The sequence below is a fragment of the Felis catus genome, chromosome A2 (assembly GCF_018350175.1).
Source record: "Felis catus isolate Fca126 chromosome A2, F.catus_Fca126_mat1.0, whole genome shotgun sequence".
NCBI lineage: Eukaryota > Metazoa > Chordata > Mammalia > Carnivora > Felidae > Felis > Felis catus.
The window spans coordinates 119,464,397-119,489,809 of record NC_058369.1 but is presented as its reverse complement, the minus strand read 5'-3'; the positions used below and the strand labels follow the sequence as shown (position 1 = coordinate 119,489,809).

General features: G+C 37.3%; 1 protein-coding gene across 2 annotated transcripts in view; it reads right to left on the bottom strand.

Annotated features, from left to right (window-relative positions):
- The window catches only part of TAX1BP1 (Tax1 binding protein 1), an 89,308-nt gene that overhangs the window by 54,812 nt on the left and 9,083 nt on the right, over positions 1 to 25,413 (bottom strand). For both annotated transcript variants that reach the window (XM_006929273.5, XM_006929274.5), the window contains exons 3-5: positions 11,700 to 11,802; positions 6,645 to 6,832; positions 3,143 to 3,301 (exon numbers count right to left, since the gene is read on the bottom strand). In XM_006929273.5, coding sequence (XP_006929335.1) covers positions 3,143 to 3,301; positions 6,645 to 6,832; positions 11,700 to 11,802 — 450 coding nt within the window. The remainder of the gene's footprint in view (positions 1 to 3,142; positions 3,302 to 6,644; positions 6,833 to 11,699; positions 11,803 to 25,413) is intronic.

The following is a 25,413-nucleotide window of genomic DNA, read 5'->3' as shown; positions in this document are numbered from 1 at the left end:
TTCTATCACGAAGAAACTGAAGGGTGCTACAGATCATTCTGTTCCATACTGTCCATTCTAAAATTTTAAGTGAAATTGTAGATGATACATCATAATAGCCCTTCAGATATTCAGCAGTACATACACCCAGGACCTCAAAGAGAAAACATTTAGAAGACAATTCTTAACAAGCATCAAAATTGTTTTTTAGAATTCACACCACAAAAGAGATTTAAAACAAGTGCCAAGAAATGTCATGGATTTTATAAGCCACCCAACTAAGGTAAGCGACTTCTAGCTGCCCAGCAGGCCTGCCTGATTAGAGGAAGACTGATTCCAGAGGTGGAAAAAAAAAAATTCATTAAAAAACCCCGTGATTAGAAAAGAAAAGGAACTATTTTTCCCTGCAAGCCCATTATTTCATCCCCAGAAATAAACAGGCAATTGCCAACATATGACTAAGAAATTTTTTTCAACATTATATAAGTATCATTTCTAGAATCTGAGGAAAATGGCGTGGATTTCATATTTAGATTTTATTCACATTTTGGTTCTTTCTCTAGATCATCACTATGAAAACTAGTAAAATAATAGCTACATGTAGTGAGAATCTATTATGTAACAAACACCGTTCTAGGTCCTTTTTTTAATTACCATTTTCATAGTATAGAATACCATTAAAAAAATATATATCACTTCTACCTGTTTCATCTTCCCAGAGTACAATACCAACACAAGAATAGTAGCAGGGAAGAAGTCCCCTCCAAGATTAGTGTCCATCATCAAGACTTATGAGTTGCCATAAAAACTTCTAAAGACCTCTTCTGGATACAAGAGCCACAATCTCCTACAAATTTTATTTTGCTTCATTAATCCCCTGCCCTCAATCTACCACTTTCTCAATCTAAGTATGTCAGAATAAGCTCTCTTATAATAGTCTTATCTGTAGCGCTTAACCCTCGTCATGTGGACAGCATTAACTCTCAGCTAATACTCGACTGAACCAGAGGCACGACCTGATGCACACGAGTAATCTCACACAATTGAAAGCCTACCATTCCACCATTCCTATTCTTCCAATCATCCATTCTTCCCTTGGATTTCAAGTTGATCAGATTTGAAACCTCAAAGGCCACATTTCAGGGCATTTTTGATCTTATGGGCCAAATACATGCTGTGATGGGCCATTTTCATGAATATCATCTTCTATCTCACTTCCACCCTTCTAATTTGTTGTAATTGAGTGAAAGAAAAAAAGATTGGCATTCCAATTTGGAAAACCGACAAACCCAGGCACAAACGAAATAAACATGTAAAGAATAGAGAGAAAAGAATAAGAACTATACAAAACAGCCAGGGAGTTAAAATAACTGGATACATAATTTAGCTGAAATGTCCAAACAATCAAGGTAGGCACATTTGGTATCTTATCATATTTTAATTCAGTATACCTGCTTTTAGTGCAAGACACTAATAGTAAAATTGGGGGAATAACTGCTTATTTTAAACTAAAAAGGCAAATGGTAATAAGAGACATTACAGATGTCTAAAGGAAGAGTTAGAATTGTACACATTGTTTGATAGGTCACCCTCTAACTCAAAAGAATACTCTTCAAACAACTACAAGTCAAGAGAAAGTTTTTCAGAATTTAAGCCCTATTTTGTATCATCTCTGTTCAGGTGTGCAATTTACAACTACTCTACTGGAGTATAAAAATTATTGAAAATCATCGTACTGTTGGTTCAAGTAATAATTAACTGCTCTAGGCCTTGTTGGACAAGAGAATGGAACACATCCCATCTTTAGGGTCAATCATGTCAAAAGACATAAGAATATCCAACTAGTTGTGAGACTGTGATATGTATCATCGCAATCTGTGTTTGAAAAACTAACCAATTACTTTTCTTATGAAAATAACAGGTCAATGACCAGGTGATTGCTTTTTATTTTCAACTATTAAGTTATATCATTTTTTTTTTAATGTTTATTTTGAGAGACAGAAAGACAAAGAGTGAGCAGAGAGGGGAGAGAGAGAATTCCAAGCAGGATCCACACTGTCAGCACAGAGCCCGATGTGAGGCTCAAACTCACGAACCTTGAGATCGTGACCTGAGCTGAAATCAAGAGTCAGATGCTCAGCTGAGCACAACTGAGCCACCCTAAATTACATCCATTTGCATCTCTAATGAAACTACACTGTTTTATACTTAGACTTCTTTTTCTTACCTCAAGAAATTGTGCCAATTATGTGGGTTTTTTTTTTTAGGATAATTTATAGCATTGCTCACATCAAAGATTTCAAAATTTTGCCTAATACTACATTTCATTGAATTCCACTTTTTGGAAAACTAACTTTAACTATTTTGTTCTATTCTCCCCTTAATCAGCATTTATCACTCCTAATTATATTTCCAACCGTCCCCCCCCCCCCCCCAATACTGATCAGTTATTTTACAATTAGATATAAATCATATAGAAACAGTTGTCAGTTGGGGCACCTGGGTGGCTCAGTTGGTTAAGCATCCAACTCTTGATCTCAGTTCAGGTTGCAACCTCGTGCAGGTGGGACTGAACCCCACGTCAAGTTCTACACTGAGCCTGGGGATTCTCTCTCCCCCTCTCCCTACTCACATGCTCTCTTTCTCTGTCAAAATAAACAAACATTAAAAAACAAAACAGAAAACAGAGTGGGGTGCCTGGGTCGCTCAGTCGGTAACCAACTGCAGCTCAGGTCATGATCTCAAGTTCATGAGTTTGAGCCCCACATGGGCACTCTGTGCTGACAGTTCAAATCCCGGAGCCTGCTTCAGATTCTGTGTCTCCTTCTCTCTCTCTGTCCCTTCCCTGCTTGTGTGCTCTCTCAGAAATAATAAATGAATAAACTTACAAAACAAAAAAACAAAAAAACAGTTGTCAGGAACCACCTCATCAAGTCTGGTACCAAAAAAAGCTAAAAGTATTTTAAACATTTATAACATAAAAGAAGCTGTGGAAGAAAACTGACAGGAACAGACCTATTCTCCTCTAAGTATGTATCTAAATGCTGTTGTTTTTTTTTAAACAGGTAGTTTTTATTCACTTTAACTGGTTTAAGTTCTTGAAAAAGTGGAGTTTCAAGCAATATACTATCAACTCCAAATAGTGACATAAAACACAACTAACCTTATGCTCTGCTTGCAGCTGGTCACATCTCTCTTTCTCATGGTTAAGCTCTCTTTCCATTCTTCCAACTTGTTCTCGAAGTTGTGTTGTATCTTTTTCCAGGACAGCAATTAACTTTAATAGTTCTTCTTTTTCTTTCATGGTTTTCTCAATTTTCAACTATAAAACAAAAAACTCATATTGATTTCTTATAATCCTAAAATGTGATTAGTTGTTTTCCATCTCAAAAAAATAGTAAAGAAATGCACAAAAAGAACTTTTACATACGATTTACTTCATGAATCATACATGTAAATAAAAACTCATAAATCAAATTTAATCCTTCTTTGGGCAAAAAAGGAAACATTAAAAGGTATAAAATCAATAAACTTTATTATGAAGTTGCCTGCTAATCAATTTTCAAATTAGTACCAAAAATAGGGCATATTAAGTTTTCTAAGTGACTTAATTCTGGGTTTTTCTTGAGTATTTATCAAGAAGAAAATGTATACCACTTTTTTTTAATTTAAATTCAAGTTAGTTAACATACAGTACAGTCTTAGCTTTAGTAGAACCCAGTGATTCATCTCTTATATATGACACACAGTACTCATCCCCCAAAAGGTGCCCTCCTTAATGCCCATCACCCATTTAACCCACCCACCCCCCTAACCAGCAACCCTCAGTTTGTTCTCTGCATTTAAGTGTCTCTTTATGGTTTACCTCCCTCTGTTTTTATCTTATTTTTCCTTCCCTTCCTCTATGTTCATCTGTTGAGTTTCTCAAATTCTACATGAGTGAAATCATGTATCTATTTCATAACTCTTCTTAAATGTAAAGCTAGGAGAGATCTTTGAATGTACTAAGAACTCCCTTGTGTGTTATAGAAGACCATCACCCATGGCATTACTCTTAAAACTTTTGGTACTAAGGAATAACAGCTGCTCTATTTAGCTAAATTAAAACAAACTTTAAAAAACTGCAAATTTTAGGACAAAAATGCAGATTGTAACAATAAATTACATAATTGATTTTGGGGGGCACACTAACAGTAACTCAATTCAGCAAAACCTCCAATATTCTAAAATTACTAATTAAAGGACCTAAAATATAAAATAGTAAAAAAAAAATAGTTAACTTTTCTCTTAAAATAAACAGTCTTTGATTCAAATGGGAATAATGAAGACTCAGAGGGAAAATTTTGCAAAGGAGGCATCATACATTTAGCTAAAATAAAGTTTTCTCCTGGTACACTAAATTGTTTCTCCAGGGTCATGGAATCAAACTGATTAAACTCTAAAATGGGTCTTATGAAAGTTGGAAGAGCAGCAAATTTTTAGAATGACCCTTCTACCTCTTCCATCAGACCAAATGAAAATAACAGCAATCAAATGCCCTCAAAAAAGAAAAGTTTATTTATTCACTAAACTTCCTTTATACCTTATATTCTGAAAACCAATTTTTGGCTCTAAATTTTCTGGCAGCTTAAAAGTGAAAACATATCTTGACATGGTGCAACAGAAACGTTATGAAAGAACCAATTTTCCCAGTGATACACTTAACTGGCATATACATTTTGAAGAGTTTACTGAATGTTAAATAGAAATTTTAAAAAGGAATTCAAATTAGACAAAAATGTATACAAGTCTAATTCCTGCCTCCAATTTTGTATCTGAAATCTTCCAAGCACACAAAATAGTGAAAATTTTATAACTGACACCCATCACCTAAATTCACTGATTATTAATATTTCACCATGTTTAACTCCATCTCCCTTTATCACTTGCTTATGTTTTTGTTTTTTGTTACAACCATTTGAAATTGCAGACATTTCACCCCTAAGTACTCAGAGCAAGCATCTCCTAAAGACAGTCTCCTTTTCAACTACCACTATCATAAATAAGAAAATTAATAATTTTATAACATCCAATAGATAGATATTTTGGGAATAATGGTAGATAACTGACCTATTTTTTAAAAAATCGAAAATTCAATCAAGGTTCACCTGTTAAATTAACACAAGACATAACCCTTCAATGTCAACAGTGCCACAAATAATATCTCATATTTGTACTATTTTTGTGTAGTTTTAGATAAAACCATTAAAGATTTTGATGAATGTGGAAATTCAAAATATTTATCAAAAAAATTGGGTCAGATATAAAAATATTTTATGTCAGCATTTAAGAGACAGAAATTTCAATTTTCTTTATCAAGTACCCCTTATGAGTAGGAAGAAGTGGAATAAATTGTGCGACATCCCAATTAACTTAGAGAAGGAACATAAGAGAGACACCGATGCCTGAATGTCTGTTTTTCTGCTGGACGTCCTGAAATCAGGGTGGTCTAACAAGTATTCAAAAAGCTGCAATATAAACACTAGCTGCATTCTTTTTAAGAGCTGGGCTTGTTTCAGCATCTTTGACTAGCAAATACCAGGCTAAAAACCTTGATCATCAGGCGGCTGTCACCACAAAATGTTTCAGTCACCCTATAAAAGTTACATTTCTTTATTTAAGATAAGAAAGGAATTTCTGGAAGGGAAAGGGAAGATATGAAGAATTCAAAATAAAAAATGGTTCCTTCAGTTTGACTACCTAATGAAAGTATTGTATCTATGACCTGTTGTGTTTTTTCTCTAGCCTCAATTTTTGAAGATAAGGATATAAAATCAATAAAATAAAATCAAAGGCATAAATTATTTACATATAAAAAATATCCATCTGGGGCACTCGGGTGGCTCAGTTGGTTAAGTGTCTGACTCTTGGTTTCAGTTCAGCTCATGATCTCACAATTTGTGGGTTCGAGCCCCATGTCAGACTCTGCGCTGACAGTTCAGAGCCTGCTTCAGATTCTCTTTCTTCCCCCTCCCTCATGTGGTCTTTCTCTCTCTCTCAAAATAAATAAATAAACTTTAAAAATCCACCTGACTATAAAGAAAAAGCAATGACCTGCCGGATTAAACATGAATGTAAATTAACTAAAAATACATAGCGAACCAACTAAATAAGCCGTTTTTCAGAAATTCAAATGTAACATTCTAGTTTCTTAGATTTTAAAGATACTGAAAAATATCTTAAAATAAGAATGTTGTTCCATTTTCTCCTTCAATAATTACTAAAATTTAAGACATAAGACATTAGACCATCTGCACAGTAAATTTCTATTAGAGCCAATGCGATGACTCCCAAATAGTCAATTAAAAGAATGTAAGAAGGCTTTCACCTTCTCTCTTTAAATTATGGTTAATCCAGGCTACTTACTTGATAAAATAAACACGGAAATCATTCTAAAAATGCTCAACCTAAACTAAGAGACAGGGATATTCCCTGATTCACCCTTCCACAGTGAAATCAATAGCTGACAGGAAGATTTTTAAAGTATTCCAAAAACAACACTCTAAGTTTATTATTTTAGTTAAAAACCATTTGATTTTCAGGTTATTCTTTTAAATTCTTTAAATGCCAACATGAGCCCTGTTCTTAAATTATCTATAAATCACTAGCTCACTGTTGGTACTAACCTCAAGAAGACCAGCTTTTGTGGTCACCACCAACATGTCAGAATTTCCTTCATCTTCCATAGTAAGTAACTCTTCAACTGGAGAAGAAGCCCGAAACTGGAAAGGTGTACTTGCTCCACGAATTTCACCCTTATGGGTAACATAACAGAACTGATAAAATTCTCCATCATCATTTGGAAGGTAATATCCTAAAAGAAAATTAATAAAAAAATTGATTAACTTTCCTATTATGAAATTAATGGGTTTTTTTCCCCCCATTTAACACACCTGGCCATCTCTGCTCATTCCTGACCCTGTTTAGGTTGCGGGTGGGAATATATCATATAAAGAAATCTTCCCTCAAATTTGACATTCATTCCATGAAAAGAAAGATACTGAACGGAAGGAATGTGCTGTACATGAATTGTATAAAAGAAAGGAAGATGAAGTCCACTTTTGCAGAATAAAAAATAACCTTTGGAATCACACAGCTTTATTCAGCTGTACTACTAGCCATTGTAACTCAACCTCCCTGAGTCCCAGTTTCTTATCTGTAAAACAGCTATGAAGCCATCTACCTCAGAATTACAATCTATAACATATTTACACCATCTAGCCCATTATCTGATGAATATGTTTGATATTTGTTCCTTCTTCCTTCGTCTCAACTGTTACCCCCTTTTAAGATTTGCTGGATTATCCCTGCTCAAAATTAAACTTCACCTCTTCTTCTCCAAAGCTCCCAGTATTTTTTACAGTTAAAATACATACATACATACCTACCACACTCCATAGTACTTTCAATTACCTTGCTTTATATCCTATCAAAAACTCAGAAATACTGAGGGCAAATATATAATATATATAAAAATTCTAGCATCCCCACAATGACTTTATAAGAAGGAAGCATTCAGTGGTGGTGAAATGACTACACAAAGATCAATACATTCACCTTATCTTGAATATTCATAACTACCCAGAAATTTGTAATCACTACATCTAGTCTTTCATAACTTGAAATTTTCAACCTCATTATTATATCTACTTCACTTGATTTCCTTCTTTAAAAAATATTTAACTTTCGGGGCGCCTGGGTGGCGCAGTCGGTTAAGCGTCCGACTTCAGCCAGGTCACGATCTCGCGGTCCGTGAGTTCGAGCCCCGCGTCAGGCTCTGGGCTGATGGCTCAGAGCCTGGAGCCTGTTTCCGATTCTGTGTCTCCCTCTCTCTCTGGCCCTCCCCCGTTCATGCTCTGTCTCTCTCTGTCCCAAAAATAAATAAACGTTAAAAAAGTTAAAAAAAAAAAAAAATATTTAACTTTCTTCCTAAGCAAAAAGAGAGAGGATCAGAGAAAATACAAGAAAAGCCTGGGACAACTTGTGGTGCTTGCAAGAAAGAAGTTCCCAAAAAAGAATTCAAAGTGGCAGGGGGTGGAGGGAATGTCAAAAAACACAGGAGCCCACCTGATGGAGCTCCCAATGGCCAAAGAAAGCTAGAATAATTTGCACAACAAAAAAGGATAGTATTAGATTTTATTCCATAGAAAAAAATAAACACCTATGAGCTTATGGGGAAAGAGACAACTACTCAACATAGTAATTCCAACTAGTAAATGTCCAAGGAATGAGCATAGAAAAGCACCATTAGTGAAACACAACAATAAAAATTGTTGCAAGCTAGGGACTCCTGGGTGGCTCAGTTGGTTAAGTGCCAGACTCTTGGTTCCAGCTCATGTCGTGGTCTCACGGTTTGTGGGTTCGAGCCCTGCATCTGGCTGTCTCAGCTGACAGCGCAGAGTCTGCTTGAAAATTCTCTCTCTGCCCCTCCCCTGCTTGAACACACTCACTCTCACTCTCTCTCTCTCAAAAACATAAACACACATGAAAAAAAATTTTTTTTTTAATTGTTACAGACAAGATCTTACTGATACTAAAATTAGAGGGTGAAAATTTGAGGAAAAACAAGGTATTTCCTTAGTCTCAAACTAACTCCCCCATAGTATTCATTAATTACAAAAGGAAAAATACTAACTTTACAGTAGAGAAACCCAGCAGATACCAAGTGATCAAGATTAACAACACCAGGGCCACCTGGGTGGCTCAGTCAGTTAATCATCCAACTTCAGCTCATGATCTCAAGGCTCGTGAGTTTGAGCCCTGCATCAGGCTGTGCGCTGACAGCTCAGAGCCTGGAGCCTGCTTCAGATTCTGAGTCTCCCTCTCTCTCTCTAAAATGAATAAACGTTTTTAAAAAAAAATTCTTTTTTTATTTTTATTTTTTTTTTTAATTTTTTTTTCAACGTTTATTTATTTTTGGGACAGAGAGAGACAGAGCATGAACGGGGGATGGGCAGAGAGAGAGGGAGACACAGAATAGGAAACAGGCTCCAGGCTCTGAGCCATCAGCCCAGAGCCTGACGCGGGGCTCGAACTCATGGACCGCGAGATCGTGACCTGGCTGAAGTCGGCTGCTTAACCGACTGCGCCACCCAGGCGCCCCAAAAATTCTTTTTTTAAATTAAAAAAAAAGATTAACATCACCAGGAATGAGAGAGGAACATCAAGTACTCCCTGATACAACGCACTGAAGAATGACTATAAAACAGCACTTGTACGATATTCTTCCTAAAAATGTATACCCTTAATCTAATCATGAAAAAACACCACCACACAGAAGTGCCTGAGTGGCTCAGTCAGTTCAGTGTCCTACTCCTGATTTTAGCTCAGGTCAGGATCTCACGGTTCATGAATTCCAGCTCCACATTAGACTGACAGTGCGGAGCTTACTTGGGATTCTCTCTCTCCCCTCCCCCACTTGTGCACACTATCTCAAATTTTAAAAAACTTAAAAAATGTGGGGCACCTGGGTGGCTCAGTCGGTTAAGTGTCCGACTTCGGCTCAGGTCGTGATCTCGCCGTCCGTGAGTTCAAACCCCGCATCGGGCTCTGTGCTGACAGCTCAGAGCCTGGAGCCTGTTTCAGATTTTGTGTCTCCCTCTCTCTGACCCTCCCCCATTCATGCTCTGTCTCTCTGTCTCAAAAATAAACGTTTAAAAAAATTTTTTTTTCTTAAAAAAAAAAGTTTTAATAAAATAAAAAATAAGATTGTAAAAGTCATGAAAGAGGACAGAATGAGGAACTGTCACAGATTGGAGGAGATAAGAAGATAGGACAATTAAATGTAATGTGGAATTTTGGATCAGATCCAGGAACAGAAAAAAGAACACTACTAGAAACAATAAAATTTAAATAAGGTTTATACTTCAGTCACCAGCAGTGTACCAATGTTAAATTCCTAATTTTTTAAATAAATGTACTATGTAAGATGTTAACATTAACGGAAGCTGGACAATGGGTATACAGAAATTCTGTGTACTATTTTTGCAACTTTACATCCAAAATTATTTCAAAATATATAGTTTAAAAATAAGGGTAGCTCTACCAATATATTTTTAAAAGCTTTTAAAAACCCCACCCTCCTAGTATATACAACCAAATTTATTAAGCCATGGCTGAGTAACTTTGCAAATGGCCAAGAGACTTACATAAAAAGTTTAAACAGAAAAAATATATATAGTCTGACTAATCGGCTCTAGTATCATCACATTAGAAATTCTATCAACTAGAGGCACCTAGATGGCTCAGTCGGTTAGGCGTCCGACTCTCGGTTTTGGCTCAGGTCATGATCTCATGGTTCGAATGATCAAGCCCCACATCAGGCTCTCTGCTGACAACATGGAGCCTGCTTGGAATTCTCTCTCTCCCTGTCTTTGCCCCTTCCCCCACTTGTGCACATGTGCGTGCACATGCGGTCTCTCTCTCTCTCTCAAAATAAACATAAAAAAAAAAAGGCATGGACCTGTTCAAAGTTTTCTCTCCCTCTCCACCACCCATGCTGTGTCTGTCTCTCTCAAAATAAATAAATAAACTTAAAAATTCTACAAACTAGATACTCAAGGTCTGATAAATCACACAAAAGTAATCCACTAAGAAATGGTTCAAATGTTGTTTGAGATACCAGATGTAGTTATTCAGAGCTGCAATTTAAAGCTATCTAGAAAAATCTCTCATTAGGTTAATAACATTGAAAAGAAAATAGGAAAGCAATCAGTTGAATTACAACAAGAGTTCATTTGGGCAAAGAATTACATTTATATATTTGTGTTAGTTGTTTTTGAGTTTTGCATTTCAAGATTCTCATGACTCATTCACAAAATGAGCAAGGTCATTTTGGATTGTGCTTAAAATCTCTTCTAGCTCTAATACTCTATGACTAAGTTTTTCATGACTATCTTGACTTTATATAACAAACGAGTTTTAGGCAGGCAGAAGCTTTTATTTCTGAATTTCAAAGTAATATCTCACCTGGTGAATTTTTAAAAGCTTGGAAAACAACTGCATTTATGCTTAGCTCCCATGAAAATGCTCTTAACTAACTGGATACTTTTCTCTTTATTTACTGCTTTTTAACTTCATGGTAAACCACCAGTGAAATCATTAGTCACTGTAACAAATTCATTAAGTTAACTGAAGAAAATTAATCACATTAAAAATGACTGAACATTGAGCATTCAACTCTTGTTTTCGGCTCAGGTCATGATCTCAGTTTGTGAGATCAAGCCCCACATTGGGCTCTGGAAAGAAACTCACTCTTCAATGAAAAATAAGCAAAAAAACTTTAAAAAAAAAATGTTTATATTTGAGAGAGCACAAGCAGGAGCGGCAGAGAGAGGGGCACACAGGATCCGAAGCAGGCTCTGCACTGACAGCAGCGAGCCCAATGTGCAGTACAAACTACAAGATCAAGACCTGAGCCGAAGTCTGACACTTAACCGATTGAGCCACCCAGGTGCCCCAAGCAAAAATAAAAATCCTTTTAAATGCCTAGATAAAATATGTATCCTACACTTATATTTATATTCTTATGACTTTTGCTAAACAAAGACACTAATTAATTCAACTTTGGTATGTTGGACATGCCTAAGTAGACCATTACAATGGAGAACAACATTTTTAATGGCATAAAAATTAAATTAAAACATTTAATTTCATCAAGTTCTGCAGTTTTCGGTTCTTACCTTGAAATGCTAATACACAATTAACTGTTGATCCTTCTATGTAATGTTCAGGCATAGGAGACCATAAAAATGTGTAATAATCACGAGCAGTACTCCATCCAACCTAAAGGAAAATAATAAGAACACAGAGATTATAAGTAGTTTAATACTAGAGTGATATAGCATATTGTCTTTTACTGCATCCTAAAATTAAAACATGGGTTGCTGTGTTTACAAATTATTGGGTATTTTAACAAGCCTGTCAAATTTTTATGATTTTTATTAAGCTATAACATAGTGTTATAAAGATCTATATAAATGGAACAGTCCAGTTTCTATTATGTATTAAAAATACAATTTGATACCCAGTTTCTCAAGGAAAATCTTAGTATGCACATGATCAAATATAACAACTCATATTTCTCTTTATAACTGCACTATACGCTAAGTTTTTAAAACTTACTATTTTAGATCTCAAATTTCAGTGTGTTTAGATTTCCTTCTCCCCATTAACGTGGTAACTAAAACTTCACTAATCTCTCATATCAAGTCTTACCTGCAGCCAATTGGTAAATTCTGTAAAAAGGCATGTATTGCCCAGACATTAATATACACATATAGAAAACCTATGTCCCACCTATATCTAAAACATCAACTTACAAAATGTCTATGTTACATATATCAGTCTATATTTTCTAGACAAACTGTACAGTGTTAAATACTGAGTATTAGAGATGTTTAAAACAAGTACACACATAATTCATTCTACTGTGCTTCACAAATACTACATTTGGGTTTTTTTGTTGTAGCTGTTGTTTTTACAAAGTGAAGGTTTGGGATAACTGAATCAAACAAGTCTATCAGCACCATCTTTCCAACAGCATTTGCCGCTTCATAACTATCACATTTTTTGGTAATTCTCACAATATTTCAAACTTTTTCATTACTATTGTATTTATTATGGTGATCTGTAAGCAGTGGTCTTCAATGTTATTATTTTGGAGTGTCATGAACCACACCCATATAAGATAATGAACTTAATATGTATGTTCTGACTGCTCCACCAACTGGCCCATTACTCTCTCCCTCTCCTCAGACTTCCCTATTCCCTGAGACACGATACTGAAATCAGGCCATTTAATAAACCTACAGTGGCCTTTAAATGTTCAAGTGAAAGGAAAAGTTGCACATCTCACTCTTAAAATCAAAGAAGTGATTCAGCTTAGCAAGGAAGTATGTCAAAAGCCAAGACAAGCCAAAAGCTACGTGTCTTGCACCAAACAGCCCAATTAGGAATGCAAAGGAGAAGTGGCTGGGTGGCTCAATGCGTTGAGAGTCCAACGCAGTCGTGATCTGAGGGTTCGTGAGTTCAAGCCCTGCATCGGGCTCACTGCTATCAGTACAGAGCCCACTTCGACCCTCTGTCTCCCTCCCTCTCTCTCTGCCCCTCCCCTGCTCATGCTTGCTCTCTCTCAAAAATAAAACATTAAAAAAAAAAAAAAAAAGGGAATGCAAAGGAAAGTTCTTGAAGGACATAAAACTACTACTCCAGGGGCACCTGGGTGGCTCAGTCAGTTGAACATCCGACTTCAGCTCAGGTCATCATCTCCCACTCCTTGAGTCTGAGCCCCCGTGAGGTCCTGTGCTGACAGCTCGGAGCCTGAAGCCTGCTTTGGATTCTGTCTCCCTCTCTCTCTGCCCCTCCCCCACTCATGCTCTGTCTCTCTCTCTCTCTCAAAAATGAATGTTAAAAAAAAAAAAAAAAAAAGTACTACTCCAGTGAACACATGAATGGTAAGAAAGCCAAACAGCCTAATTGCTCATATGGAGAAAGTTTTAGTGGTCTGGATAGAAGATCAAACACCACCACAGCACTATCTCAAGCCAAACCCTAATCTAGAGCAAGGCCCTATCCTATCTTCAATTCCATTAAGGCTGAGAGAAGTAAGGAAAGTGCAGAAAAAAACTAGCAAAAGTTGGGTCAGGAGATTTAAGGAAAGAAATGTCTCCATAATATAAAGCACAAAGCAAAGCAGCAAATGTTAATGTAGAAGCTAAAATAAGTTATCCAGAAGACATAGCTAAGATATTTAATGAAGGTGGCTACACTAAACAACAGATTTTCAATGTAGATGAAACAGCCTTTATATTGAAAGGAGCCATCTAGGGCTTCAGAGCTAGAGAGAAAAGTCAATGCCCGGCTTCAAAGCTTCAAAGGACAGGCCAACTTTCTTGTTGAGGGCCGATGCAGCTGGTAATTTTAAGTTGAAGCCAATTCTCATTTACCGTCTCAAAATTTCTAGAATTATGCTAAATCTACTCTGCTTATGCTTTATAAATGGAGCAAAGCCTGTACGATGGCACATCTGTCCGTAACATGGTTTACTAAATAATTTTAAGCCCACTATTGAGACCTACTGCTCAGAAAAAAAGATTCCTTTCAAAATCCTGCTCATTCACAAAGCAGCTGTTCACTCAAGAGCTCTGATGAAGATATACAAGGTTAATGTTTTCATGCTTGCTAACACAACATCCATTCTACAGCCCATGGATCAAGAGGAACTTCAACTTTCAAGTCTTATTACTCAAGAAATACATTCTGTAAGGCTATAGCTGCCATAGCGATTCCTCTGATGGATCTGGAAAACCTTCTAGAAAGAATTCACGATTCTAAAACGTTATTCATGGGAACAGCTCAAAACATCAACAGGAGCTTGAAGAAGCTGATTCCAACCCTCACGGCTGACTTGGAGGGTTCAAGACTTCAGTGGAAACAGTAACTACAGATGTGGCGGAAACAGGAAAACTAGATGTAAAGCCTGAAGATGTGACTGAATTGCTGCAATCTCATGATAAAACTTGAGTGGATGAGGATTTGCGTCTTATGGAGGAGCAAAGAATGTGTTCTTGAGATGGTGCAGACTGTTGAAATGACAACAAAGGATTTAGAATATTATAGGAACTTAGTTTATAAAACAGCAGTAGGGTTTGAGAGGATTGACTCCAGTTCTGGAAAAACATCCTACTGTGGGTAAAATGCTACCAAACAGCATTCGCTGCATGCTACACAAAAACTGTGAAAGGAAGAGTCAATGCATGTGACCAACTTCACTGTTTTTTTTTTGGTGTTGTTTTTTTTTTTTTTTTTTTTTAAGCAAACTCCACTTCCCAGTATGGGGCTCAAACTCACAACCCCAAGATCAAGAGTCACATGCTCCACCAACTGAGCCATCCACGTGCCCCTTTTGTTGTCTTACTTTAAGAAATTGCCACAGCCACCCCAACCTTCAGCAACCATCACCCTGACCAGTCAACAGCCATGAATCATCAAGGCATAACCAGCAAAAATATTATAAATCACTGAAAGCTCAGATGATAGTTAACATTTTAGCATAAAGTATTTTTTAGTTAAGATATACATCATTTTTTTTTAGACATAATGCTATTACGCACTTAACAGACTACAATACAGTGTAAACATAACTTTATATGCGCTGGGAAACCAAAGAAAATCATGACTTACTTCACTGTAGTGACCTGGAACCCAACCAAGCTATGCCTATACTAGATATCTATTTGCAGGTAATAGAAGAAATTATGCCTCATCCACAGGGTTAGATTATACATATGTTCTATAATTCTGATAAACCTAGGATTATAGATTACAGAACACTGAAACTAGAAGAATATTAGCAATCTTTAGACTCTCAAGGAATGTTTTCAAACTGTAGGTCACAATCCAGTAAGAAGTGGTAGTATCAATTTAGTGGTTCACAGCCCTATTTATTTTTTAATTATACAGAATTAGAAGTATGAGTGCATGAAGGCTAAATTACACTTCCTGAAAATTTATTTCCGGTGTATTTGCATACAAGTCTTTGCTAGGTCAAATCACATTTCTTTCTTTCTGTATGTCACAGTCAAGAAAACCATTTGAAAACATTTGAAAGATGCTACTCGTCTCTATAGATGAGAAGCTTGAGTAATCCATGATGATCTACTTTACTTAAAGGCTGCTATTTTTTCTCTCAGAACTGTTAGAAGAATGAGATTAGATGATGAACATAAAAGCAACACCCAACAGAGTGCCTGACCCACGGTAAGCACTCCATAAACAGTAGCTTTTGCAAGCACAGTATATTACAGTGACTAAGACCACAGGAAGTTAAGGTCAGACTGCCAGAAAGAGCACTTACTAGCTATATGACTTCAGACAAGTTATTCTGTTCCCTCCTCTTTAAAATGGAGATGATGGTAACAATCTCAAAGGGCTGTGTATTAAATAATTCCCATAAAGCAATCAGCACAGAGCTGAGCACACTGGTATTCATTAAATGTTACCATTCATTAATACCCAAGGACACAGAGCCTCTTAGGGACAGTGATCTTGATTTTATGATGCTCTCTCCCCTCACTTTAGATCCCCCAATGCTTCACCATCTCCTAAAAAAGAGCCCATCTGAAGTTCTTCCCCCAACAGATACACCTGGTACAAATCAAAGCTTGTATTCTTTGTCTCTGTCCATTTACTGATCTTGAAAGAAACACTTATCTAGAGCAACATCTTGGATGGATGGATGGATGGATGGATGGATGGATGGATGGATGGAAGGGAGGGAGGGAGGGAGGGAGGGAGGGAGGGAGGGAGGGAGGGAGGAAGGAATCTCCCTAAGTGAACAGGCTCTACCTGGACCAGGTAGTCAAGAGAAGGAAAAACTGAGGGTGCCATTTAACTTCTGAATGACTGACACACAAAACTGCAAACATCACAATTACAGGTATCTGATTCAAGTGGCACTGGGAATAGCAGTTAACAGAGACTTACTGAATGTTTGTTTTGTAGTAAGTATTATCATCTTACAAATTAAGAAACTAGTAAAAGGCTAGGAAATAGCAGAGTTAGGATTTGAACGTAAAGTTTAAACTCTTAACCACCAGGACACTACTCACTCCTTTCCTGGCAAGATATGTAATACTTTCAAACCTTCTGAAATTCCACCACTTTCAACACTGAGTCGGTAACTACATAATTCTTAAAAGAAGTGGAGTTGACAAAAGAGAAACAGCAAAGAGCGAAAGCTCTGCTTGTAGCTAAGAAAAACAAAATGGAAGAAATGAGATCCATTATCATATAAGAAAAATATGTGTAACAAAAGAGATGTTGAGTGGTTTGGTCTTTGCTGTGTTTTCTCCAAGTGAATCACAATAGCTTAGGCTATTCCTTATTGGTTGCCTACACTGGTAACTTAGAAAGTCTATCTAACATTTTGCTTTCCTTTACTGCCTCTATGTCTGGGCAACTCTTCTCAAGAGAAGTAGTTGACAGTGCTACGAGATATCACAGGTATCCCCTGCTGAGACCACTGAGGAGACGGTCAAGATGCAACCCAGAGTATAAAGTATAAAACTGTGCTTTAAACTCCTTTTGAGTAAGAAACACTGAACAATGGATCTTAGGTCACTCTGGAAGAGCCATGTCAGGCATACATAAAAAAATAAATGTAGGGGCGCCTGGGTGGCTCAGTCGGTTAAGCAACTGACCTCAGCTCAGGTCGTGATCTCGTGGTTTGTGGGTTCAAGCCCCGCGTCGGGCTCTGTGCTGACAGCTAAGAGCCTGGAGCCTGCTTCGGATGCTGTGTCTCCCTTTCTCTCTGCTCTGCCCCTACTTGTTCTGTCTCTCTCTGTCTCTCAAAAATAAGTAAAAGTTAAAAACAAATTTTTTTTAATAATAAATAAATAAATGTAAAAGTCTCTCTATCTGGAAAGATACAAAGTACAGGCTCCTTTAGGATAGGCATGGCTTGCACCTAAACTCATGTGAAAATACAGCAGAGCAGGTCATAATGGAAAAAACACAGTACACCTCTGGAAATTATGCACAAGTGCATAAGAACAGTAAATATCTAATTCAAAAAGTCAGACAACAGTGTCCAAGTCACAGCTTGTTTTTATTTTCCTGGTCACGTGGTTAAAACATGATTGGAATTCAGATTTAACAACTCAGACTACAGATTTCAATCCCTTAAAATGCAAGGGAATTTGCCTTTTAGTCTAGTAACGGCAAATGGAAAGAAAATACATTTAGAATTGATAACAGCAATTTTAAAACAATGAGAAATGACAATAACAACAACTTAGAACAAAGGAACAAAGTTCCCATGACTGTCAAAACACTTTGCTTCTAAGAGTTGCACTTGAATCAAGTTAAGAGGGCATATCTATACTAAGGAAGGAACCAAAGCAACCGTTATTGCACATAGTTTAGTTTGAGGAATTACCAAAGTACTGGGCATAATTCTTCTACAAATGCAACAGCAAAAAAGCATAAAAAGGAAAAGAAACAAGGATAACATGGAAGGAAAAAAAAACCACAAATGTTTTCCCTTTATTCTTTATTTAAACTGATTTATTTATTTTGAGAGAGAGACAGAGCAAGCAGGGGAGGGGCAGAGAAAGAGGGAGAGAATCCCAAGCAAGCTCTGCACTGTCAGCACCAAGCCGGATGCAGGGCTCGAACTCAAGAAACCGTGAGATCATGACTTGAGCCGAAACCAAGAGTGGGCACTTAACCGACTGAGTCACCCAGGTGCCCATGTTTTCCCTTTAAATAGGATTAACATTTCAGAAAAATATGTTGGATGAGAAGCACGGACAATAAAGGAAATTCTGAGACGGAACGTAAAGATCAGAAGGACATCAAGATTACCTAGTAAAACTAAGATATTAATAAATTCTGGAGAAACCTTAACAGAACAAAAGACAAACATTAGGGACAGCATACAAAGAGCACTTGTAAAGTGAGAAACAGACTCAGAGGGACTGATTTTAGGGGAGAGGTAAAGGAAGACAGACTTAAGAGCTGGGAGTAAGAAAGGCACTGAAAATAAATTTGTTATATATGGATAAATATATAATCTACAAAATAGTATAAAATGAGCCTATGGATGTTTAAAAGCTAGAAAAATATACACCAAACTTAACAACAGGTATTTCTGGGGAAGGTGAGGGTACAATGGATAAGGGCATGCATTTTCTTTCTTTTGTATATTCTGCAGTTTCCCAAAATCACTTATAATAAAGATCCTCCCTTTTTAAAAGAAAAAGAACTCCAAAAATGCCTAAATATACATGAGGAGAAAGTAATGCTGATTGTAAAATAGAAGTATCAACCAGTATAAACATCCCTCCATAAGACAAAACGTTACAAAGCTACTTATATTAAGAAAGTGACAGGGGCACCCGGGTGGCTCAGTTGGTTCAGCTCAGGTCATGATCTTAGGATTTGTGAGTTTGAGCCCCGCATCAGGCTCTGTGCTGACGGCTCGGAACCTAGAATCTGCTTCAGATTCTGTGTCTCCCTCTCTCTCTGCCCCTCTCCTGCTTACACTCTGTCTCCCAAAAATAAATAAAAACATTTTAAAAATTAAAAAACCAAGAAGAAAAAGATAAAGAAAGGGACTATCAGGGTGCCTGTCTGGTGTGGTTGGTGGAGTATGCAACTCTTCACTCAGGACTGTGGGTTTGAACCCCATGCTGGATATAGATTAAAATCTTTAAAAATCTTTCAAAAAATTTTGTAAAGAAGTGATTATAATCCTAAGTGAAAAAATTCAGGGCATAAAAAAGGGCATGCAATATTATTCAAACTACTTTCAAAATATATACAATAGAAAAAGTGAAAGTCTTCCTTTAATTAAAAAAAGATTGGAAGGAAATACTTAAACGTTACTAGTATTAGCCACTGTTATTAGACAGGAACATAGTTGGGCAAGAAGACTGCTGATCATCTTAATTTTTAATACTTTATTCCAAGTTTTCTAACATTATGATTATTTTACAATTATTTTATTTTTAGGAGAATACTTTTTAAAAACAAAATGAGACAAGGTTCAAGGGAGACCAAGGCAGAAAAGCAGAAAAAGCAAAAAGAAGAGAATATGAAAAGCAAATATGAGAAGGAAAGGAGAAACAAGGAAAAACAAACAAAAGCTTGAAACAAGATATTCATGCATAAACTCACTGCTCAGGTTCATTGTCCACGCCAGGAAATTAAGGTTTTTTTTTTAACCTGGTTGGCGGTGTGATGCGTGAAAACAGTATCTTACTGGGAAGCATGGTCTGCCTAAAAAGACTTTGGAAACAACGATCACTGCACTCCCAATTTCCTCACCTAGAAAAGTATCTGAAACATGAGAACTGTTAAGTCTCCTTCTCAAGTCTTAAAAAAAAAAAACAAAAGTCTCATGGACCTTTAGTTTATTAAAAATTATTTTAATTATAAGGTAATTTAATTTGTACTAAGCATAAATCTAAGTGTAAATTCCTTGTCCTTATATATTTGTACAACTAAAACCAAATCAAATTCATAACAACTAGGGGCACCTGGGTAGCTCAGTCGGTTGAGCATCCAACTCTTGATTCTGGCTCAGGTCACAACTCCAGGGTCATGGATCGAGCCCCATATTGGGCTCCCCACTGAGCATGGAGCCTGTTTAAGATTCTCTCCCCACCCCCCTGCCCCCATCTCCCCCACTCACATGCTCGAAAATAAATTTAAAAATTAAAACAAATAATAAACACAAACATAAATAAAACAAAAATAAAACTCATAATGTGACATATATTTTACTGCAATTAATGTTGCATTTACAATAAAAATACAGCATGAGGTATAATTCTAAATCTTTTCCTGTATTTTTACTTCAACTCTATCACTCATAAAATGCATACTGAACTTACTAGGAACTCTGTTGCTAATTTTAGATAACCAGATCTCTCAAACTACCAGAGAACATTTTTTTTTTAAGTTTATTATTTTAAGAGAGTGGGAGGGGGTGAGGGAGAATCCCAAACAGGCTCCACACTGTCAGCCCAGAGCCCAATACAAGGCCGAACTCATGAAACTATGAGATCATGACCTGAGCTGAAACCAAGAGTCAGCTGCTTAACCAAATGAGCCACCCAGGTGCCCCAAGAGAACAATTCTTGAATGCCAATTTACATGAGGTTCAAGATTCAGCTCCAAAGTTTAATGAATAACTGTAAGTCACTTCTCTCTGGACCTCCATTCCATTATCTGTAAAATGGGAACTATAATGTTCTGATGAAAAATCTTTGCAAAGTATAAATAAACCAATGTTACGTGTTTATTTTAGTTATAATCAAAAACAGTCCATACAGAGGAGAGGGAAACTACAAGGAAAAAAATAAAAATCTCCAACCCAGTCTACATCCCTTGACTAGCTTCATTCATTTCCCTACCCAACTTCATAATCAGTTAATCATATCAACAAAGCACCTAAATCCACCCTAGTATCCTTTGTCTTCTTGAATTCCCTTCCCATTCTCTCCCCCACCTTTACCTCTCCAAATCGCAATCTCAATGATTACCACCTTGGAATTCTTCACTCCTAATTCTGGGTGCTAAACCTTTCTGGATAAAATCCTAAAACTGATGCTCAGCAATCTCCAATTCCCTATGACATTCTTCCACAGTAGCAGAACCAAATCTTCTGCATACTCAAGTCCCCTCAACTCTTATTTAACACATAACCTTGTTCCTCCTTACTGAATATACCGAAGCCGTGAATGAGTTCCACTCCAAATTCATTCAATTAATTGCTGACAACCCCCCATGGATTCTACTTAGGGATTATTACCTACAACTGACTCCCTTTTCTACCGTCGGCCTTCATTATCCCACCTAGGAAATTAGGATAGTCTAAACATTTTCCCTGCCTCCATTTTCTTCTAATTCCAATTAATCTCACTCAACCCTCCAAAATAAAAATTCACCTCTAAACTTTATTACTCTTTTTACTTTATTCCTCAGCCAGATATTAAATCCATAATGTAATCCAAACCAACCATTCATCTTTTTTTAATGTTTATTTATTTTGAGAGAGAGCATGCACGCAAGCACAAGCAGGGGAGAGGGGCAGAGGGAAAGAAAAAGAATCCCAAGCAGGCTCCAAGCTGTCAGTACAGAGACCGAAGCAGGATTCAATCTCAAACTGTGAGATCATGACCTGAGCTAAAATCAAGAGTTGGACATTTAACTGAGCCACCCAGATGTCCCCCCCCCATTTATCTTCTAAAACTGTTACCTGTCCCAGGCAAATCAAATTCCTTAACACTTTCTCAAAACATACCGCACACACCTTTCTTTCATTCCTTCTCCCTTAGAGCTACCATCGGGGCACTTTCTCCCTGCTTGCCTGTCAATATCATATCTATCAAAATCATCCTAGAGGGCAATTTGCAGTATGCATAAAGTGTTTAAAACATGCAATAAACATGGCAATTCCACCTTATTAAACATGATTTCTTGAGTCTTCCCACAGATTCTGAAATTTTTACTATATGCCTGAAATTATTATGGAGTTTTAAAGTATTATCTAGGGAATTCTATAATCCAAGGGCATTCTACACAATTGTATTCATTTATATATTTCTTTCTTTTTTTTTTTTAATTTTTTTTTCAACATTTATTTTTGGGACAGAGAGAGACAGAGCATGAACGGGGGAGGGGCAGAGAGAGAGGGAGACACAGAATCGGAAACAGGCTCCAGGCTCTGAGCCATCAGCCCAGAGCCCGACGCGGGGCTCGAACCCACGGACCGCGAGATCGTGACCTGGCCGAAGTCGGCCGCTTAACCGACTGCGCCACCCAGGCGCCCCTATATATTTATTTCTTAAAGAAAAGTTATAGTCCCTGGAGTACACAAGAGATAGTTTAGCATTACCAAAGCAAAAAATATAAAGCAGGCAATGACAAAAAAATAAAGTTTTCAATCAAAGCCTTATAGGGCACAGTGGTAAAGTTATTTAATGTTGGCATTATTCCATAGATGATAAAGAACCACTTAAGAGTTTAAAACCAAAGGAAGATATGCTCAGATTTTCATTTTATATTATAGTTTTTATAGAGTAGTTTGACGAATAGATGGGGGGGGGGGGCAAGAATGAAAGCAGAGAAAACAAGTAACCAATTGCAATAGTCCTGTAAAGAGATAAGGAGGCATAAGTCTACGGCAGTGATATTACAAATAAAGAAATAAATAGGCAGTAAAATGGATGGAACTGGTGTTTGACTAAATTTGAAGGGAAAGTCATAAGCTTGTGGCTTAGGCAACAGGCCATTAACTAAAAATTTTTAAAATTAAAAATCAGAATAAGCAGTCTGAAGGAAAAAAAGGGAAAGATTCATCTTCTTGAAATACAATTTATCATACACCAGCCTAAATACCTACATATACAAAGACATACTACTACCCGTAACAAACCTACAAACAGTTTAGACTAACACTGAAGGTCCTCCATTAACAGACTAAAGCTTAATTCCACACTTATCTCTCTCCACTTCCCTAAATGAAACGTATGTTCCAGTCAAACTAACCTGTACTCATAACATTCTCAACTTAATGCCTTTGGTTATACTACTTTCCTGTCAGAAATGCCCCTCCCTTCCTTTAAAAAAATTTTTTTAGGGGCGCCCGGGTGGCTCAGTCAGTTGAACATCTGACTTCAGCTCAGGTCATGATCTCACGGTTGGTGAGTTCAAGCCCCGAGTTGAGCTCTGTGCTGACAGCTCAGAGCCTGGAGCCTGCTTTGGATTCTGTGTCTCCCCCTCTCTCTGCCCCATCCCCACTCATGCTGTCTTAAAAATAAATAAAACATTAAAATTTTTTAATTTTTTTAACATTTATTTTTGAGAGACATAGTGAGACAGAGCACAAGTGGGAGAGGGGCAGAGAGAGAGAGCAGGGACACAGAATCTGAAGCAGGCTCCAGGCTCTGAGCTGTGAGCACAGAGCTCGACACAGGGCGGGGCTTGAACTAGAGGACTGCAAGATCAAGACCAGAGCCCAAGGTGGAGGCCCAACCAACTGAGCCACCCAGGCGCCCCTCCCTTCCTTTAATCTTATTTCCCTACTGTATTCTTCCCTGACCCATTCTTGCACAAAACACCAATTCTCACTCAGTTTAACTTGATACTCTTAGCTCACATAAAATCAAAACAGGTACTGATTTCATAAAATGCTTACAATGAATGTGTCTCCATTTTGGAATTTGACTTAAACAAAACAAAAAAATAGTAAATGATTCCTCTATCAGGCAAAATCAAGGAAGGAGGGATTCAAAATGAAACTGAAGGGGCAACTGGGTCGCTCAGTCAGCTGAGCATCCAACTCTTGATTTCAGCTCAGGTCATTATCCCAAGGTCACCGATCAAGCCCTGCGGGCTCCACACCAAATGCGGAGCCTGCTTAAGATTCTCTCTCCCTCTAGCCAACTAATCTTTGACAAAGCAGGAAAGAATATTCAATGGAATAAAGACAGTCTCTTCAGCAAGTGGTGCTGGGAAAACTGGACAGCGACATGCAGAAGAATGAACCTCGACCCCTTTCTTACATCAGACACAAAAATAAACTCAAAATGGATGAAAGTTCTCAATGTAAGACAGGAAGCCATCAAAATCCTTGAGGAGAAAGCAGGCAAAAACCTCTTTGACCTTGGCTGCAGCAACTTCTTACTCAACACGTCTCTGGAGGCAAGGGAAACAAAACCAAAAATGAACTACTGGGACCTCATCAAAATAAAAAGCTTCTGCACAGCAAAGGAAACAATCGGCAAAACTAAAAGGCAAGTGACAGAATGGGAGAAGATATTTGCAAATGACATATCAGATAAAGGGTTAGTATCCAAAATCTATAAAGAACTTATCAAGCTCAACACCCAAAAAACAAATAATCCAGTGAAGAAATGGGCAAAAGACATGAACAGATGCTTCTCCAAAGAAGACATCCAGATGGCCAACCATCACATGAAAAAATGCTCCACATCACTCATCATCAGGGAAATACAAATCAAAACCACAATGAGATACCACCCTCACAGCTGTCAGAATGGCTAACATTAACAACTCAGGCAACGACAGATGTTAGTGAGGACATGGAGAAAGAGGATCTCTTTTGCACTGCTGGTGGGAATGCAAGCTGGCACAGCCACTCTGGGAAACAGTATGGAGGCTGCTCAAAACATTAAAAATAGAACTACCTTATGACCCAGCAACTGCACTGCTAGGCATTTATCCAAGGGATACAGGGATGCTGTTTTGAAGGGGCACTTGCACCCCCATGTTTATAGCAGCACTATCGACAATAGCCAAAGTATGGAAAGAGCCCAAATGCCCATTGATGGATGAATGGATAAAGAAGAGGTGGGGTGTGTGTGTGTCTACACACAAATGGAGTATTACTTGGCAATCAAAAAGAATGAAATCTTGCCATATGCAACTACATGGATGGAACTAGAGGATGTTATGCTAAGCGAATTAGTCAGAGAAAGACAAATATATGACTTCACTCATATGAGGACTTTAAGATACAAAACAGATGAACATAAGGGAAGGGAAGCAAAAATAATATAAAAACAGGGAGGGGGACAAAACATAAAAGATTCTTAAATATAGAGAACAAACACAAGGTTCCTGGAGGGGTTGGGGGGGGGGGGGGGGAATGGACTAAATGGGTAAGGGGCATTAAGGAATCTATTCCTGAAATCATTGTTGCACTGTATGCTAACTTGATGTAAATTTAAAAAATTAATAAATTATTTAAAAAATAATAAAAGATTCTCTCTCTCCCTCTCCCCTACGCGCACACTAATAAAATAATAAAAGGAAATGTCATTGCATGCCAAACTTTAAAATTCAACAAAATAATATTTTTGA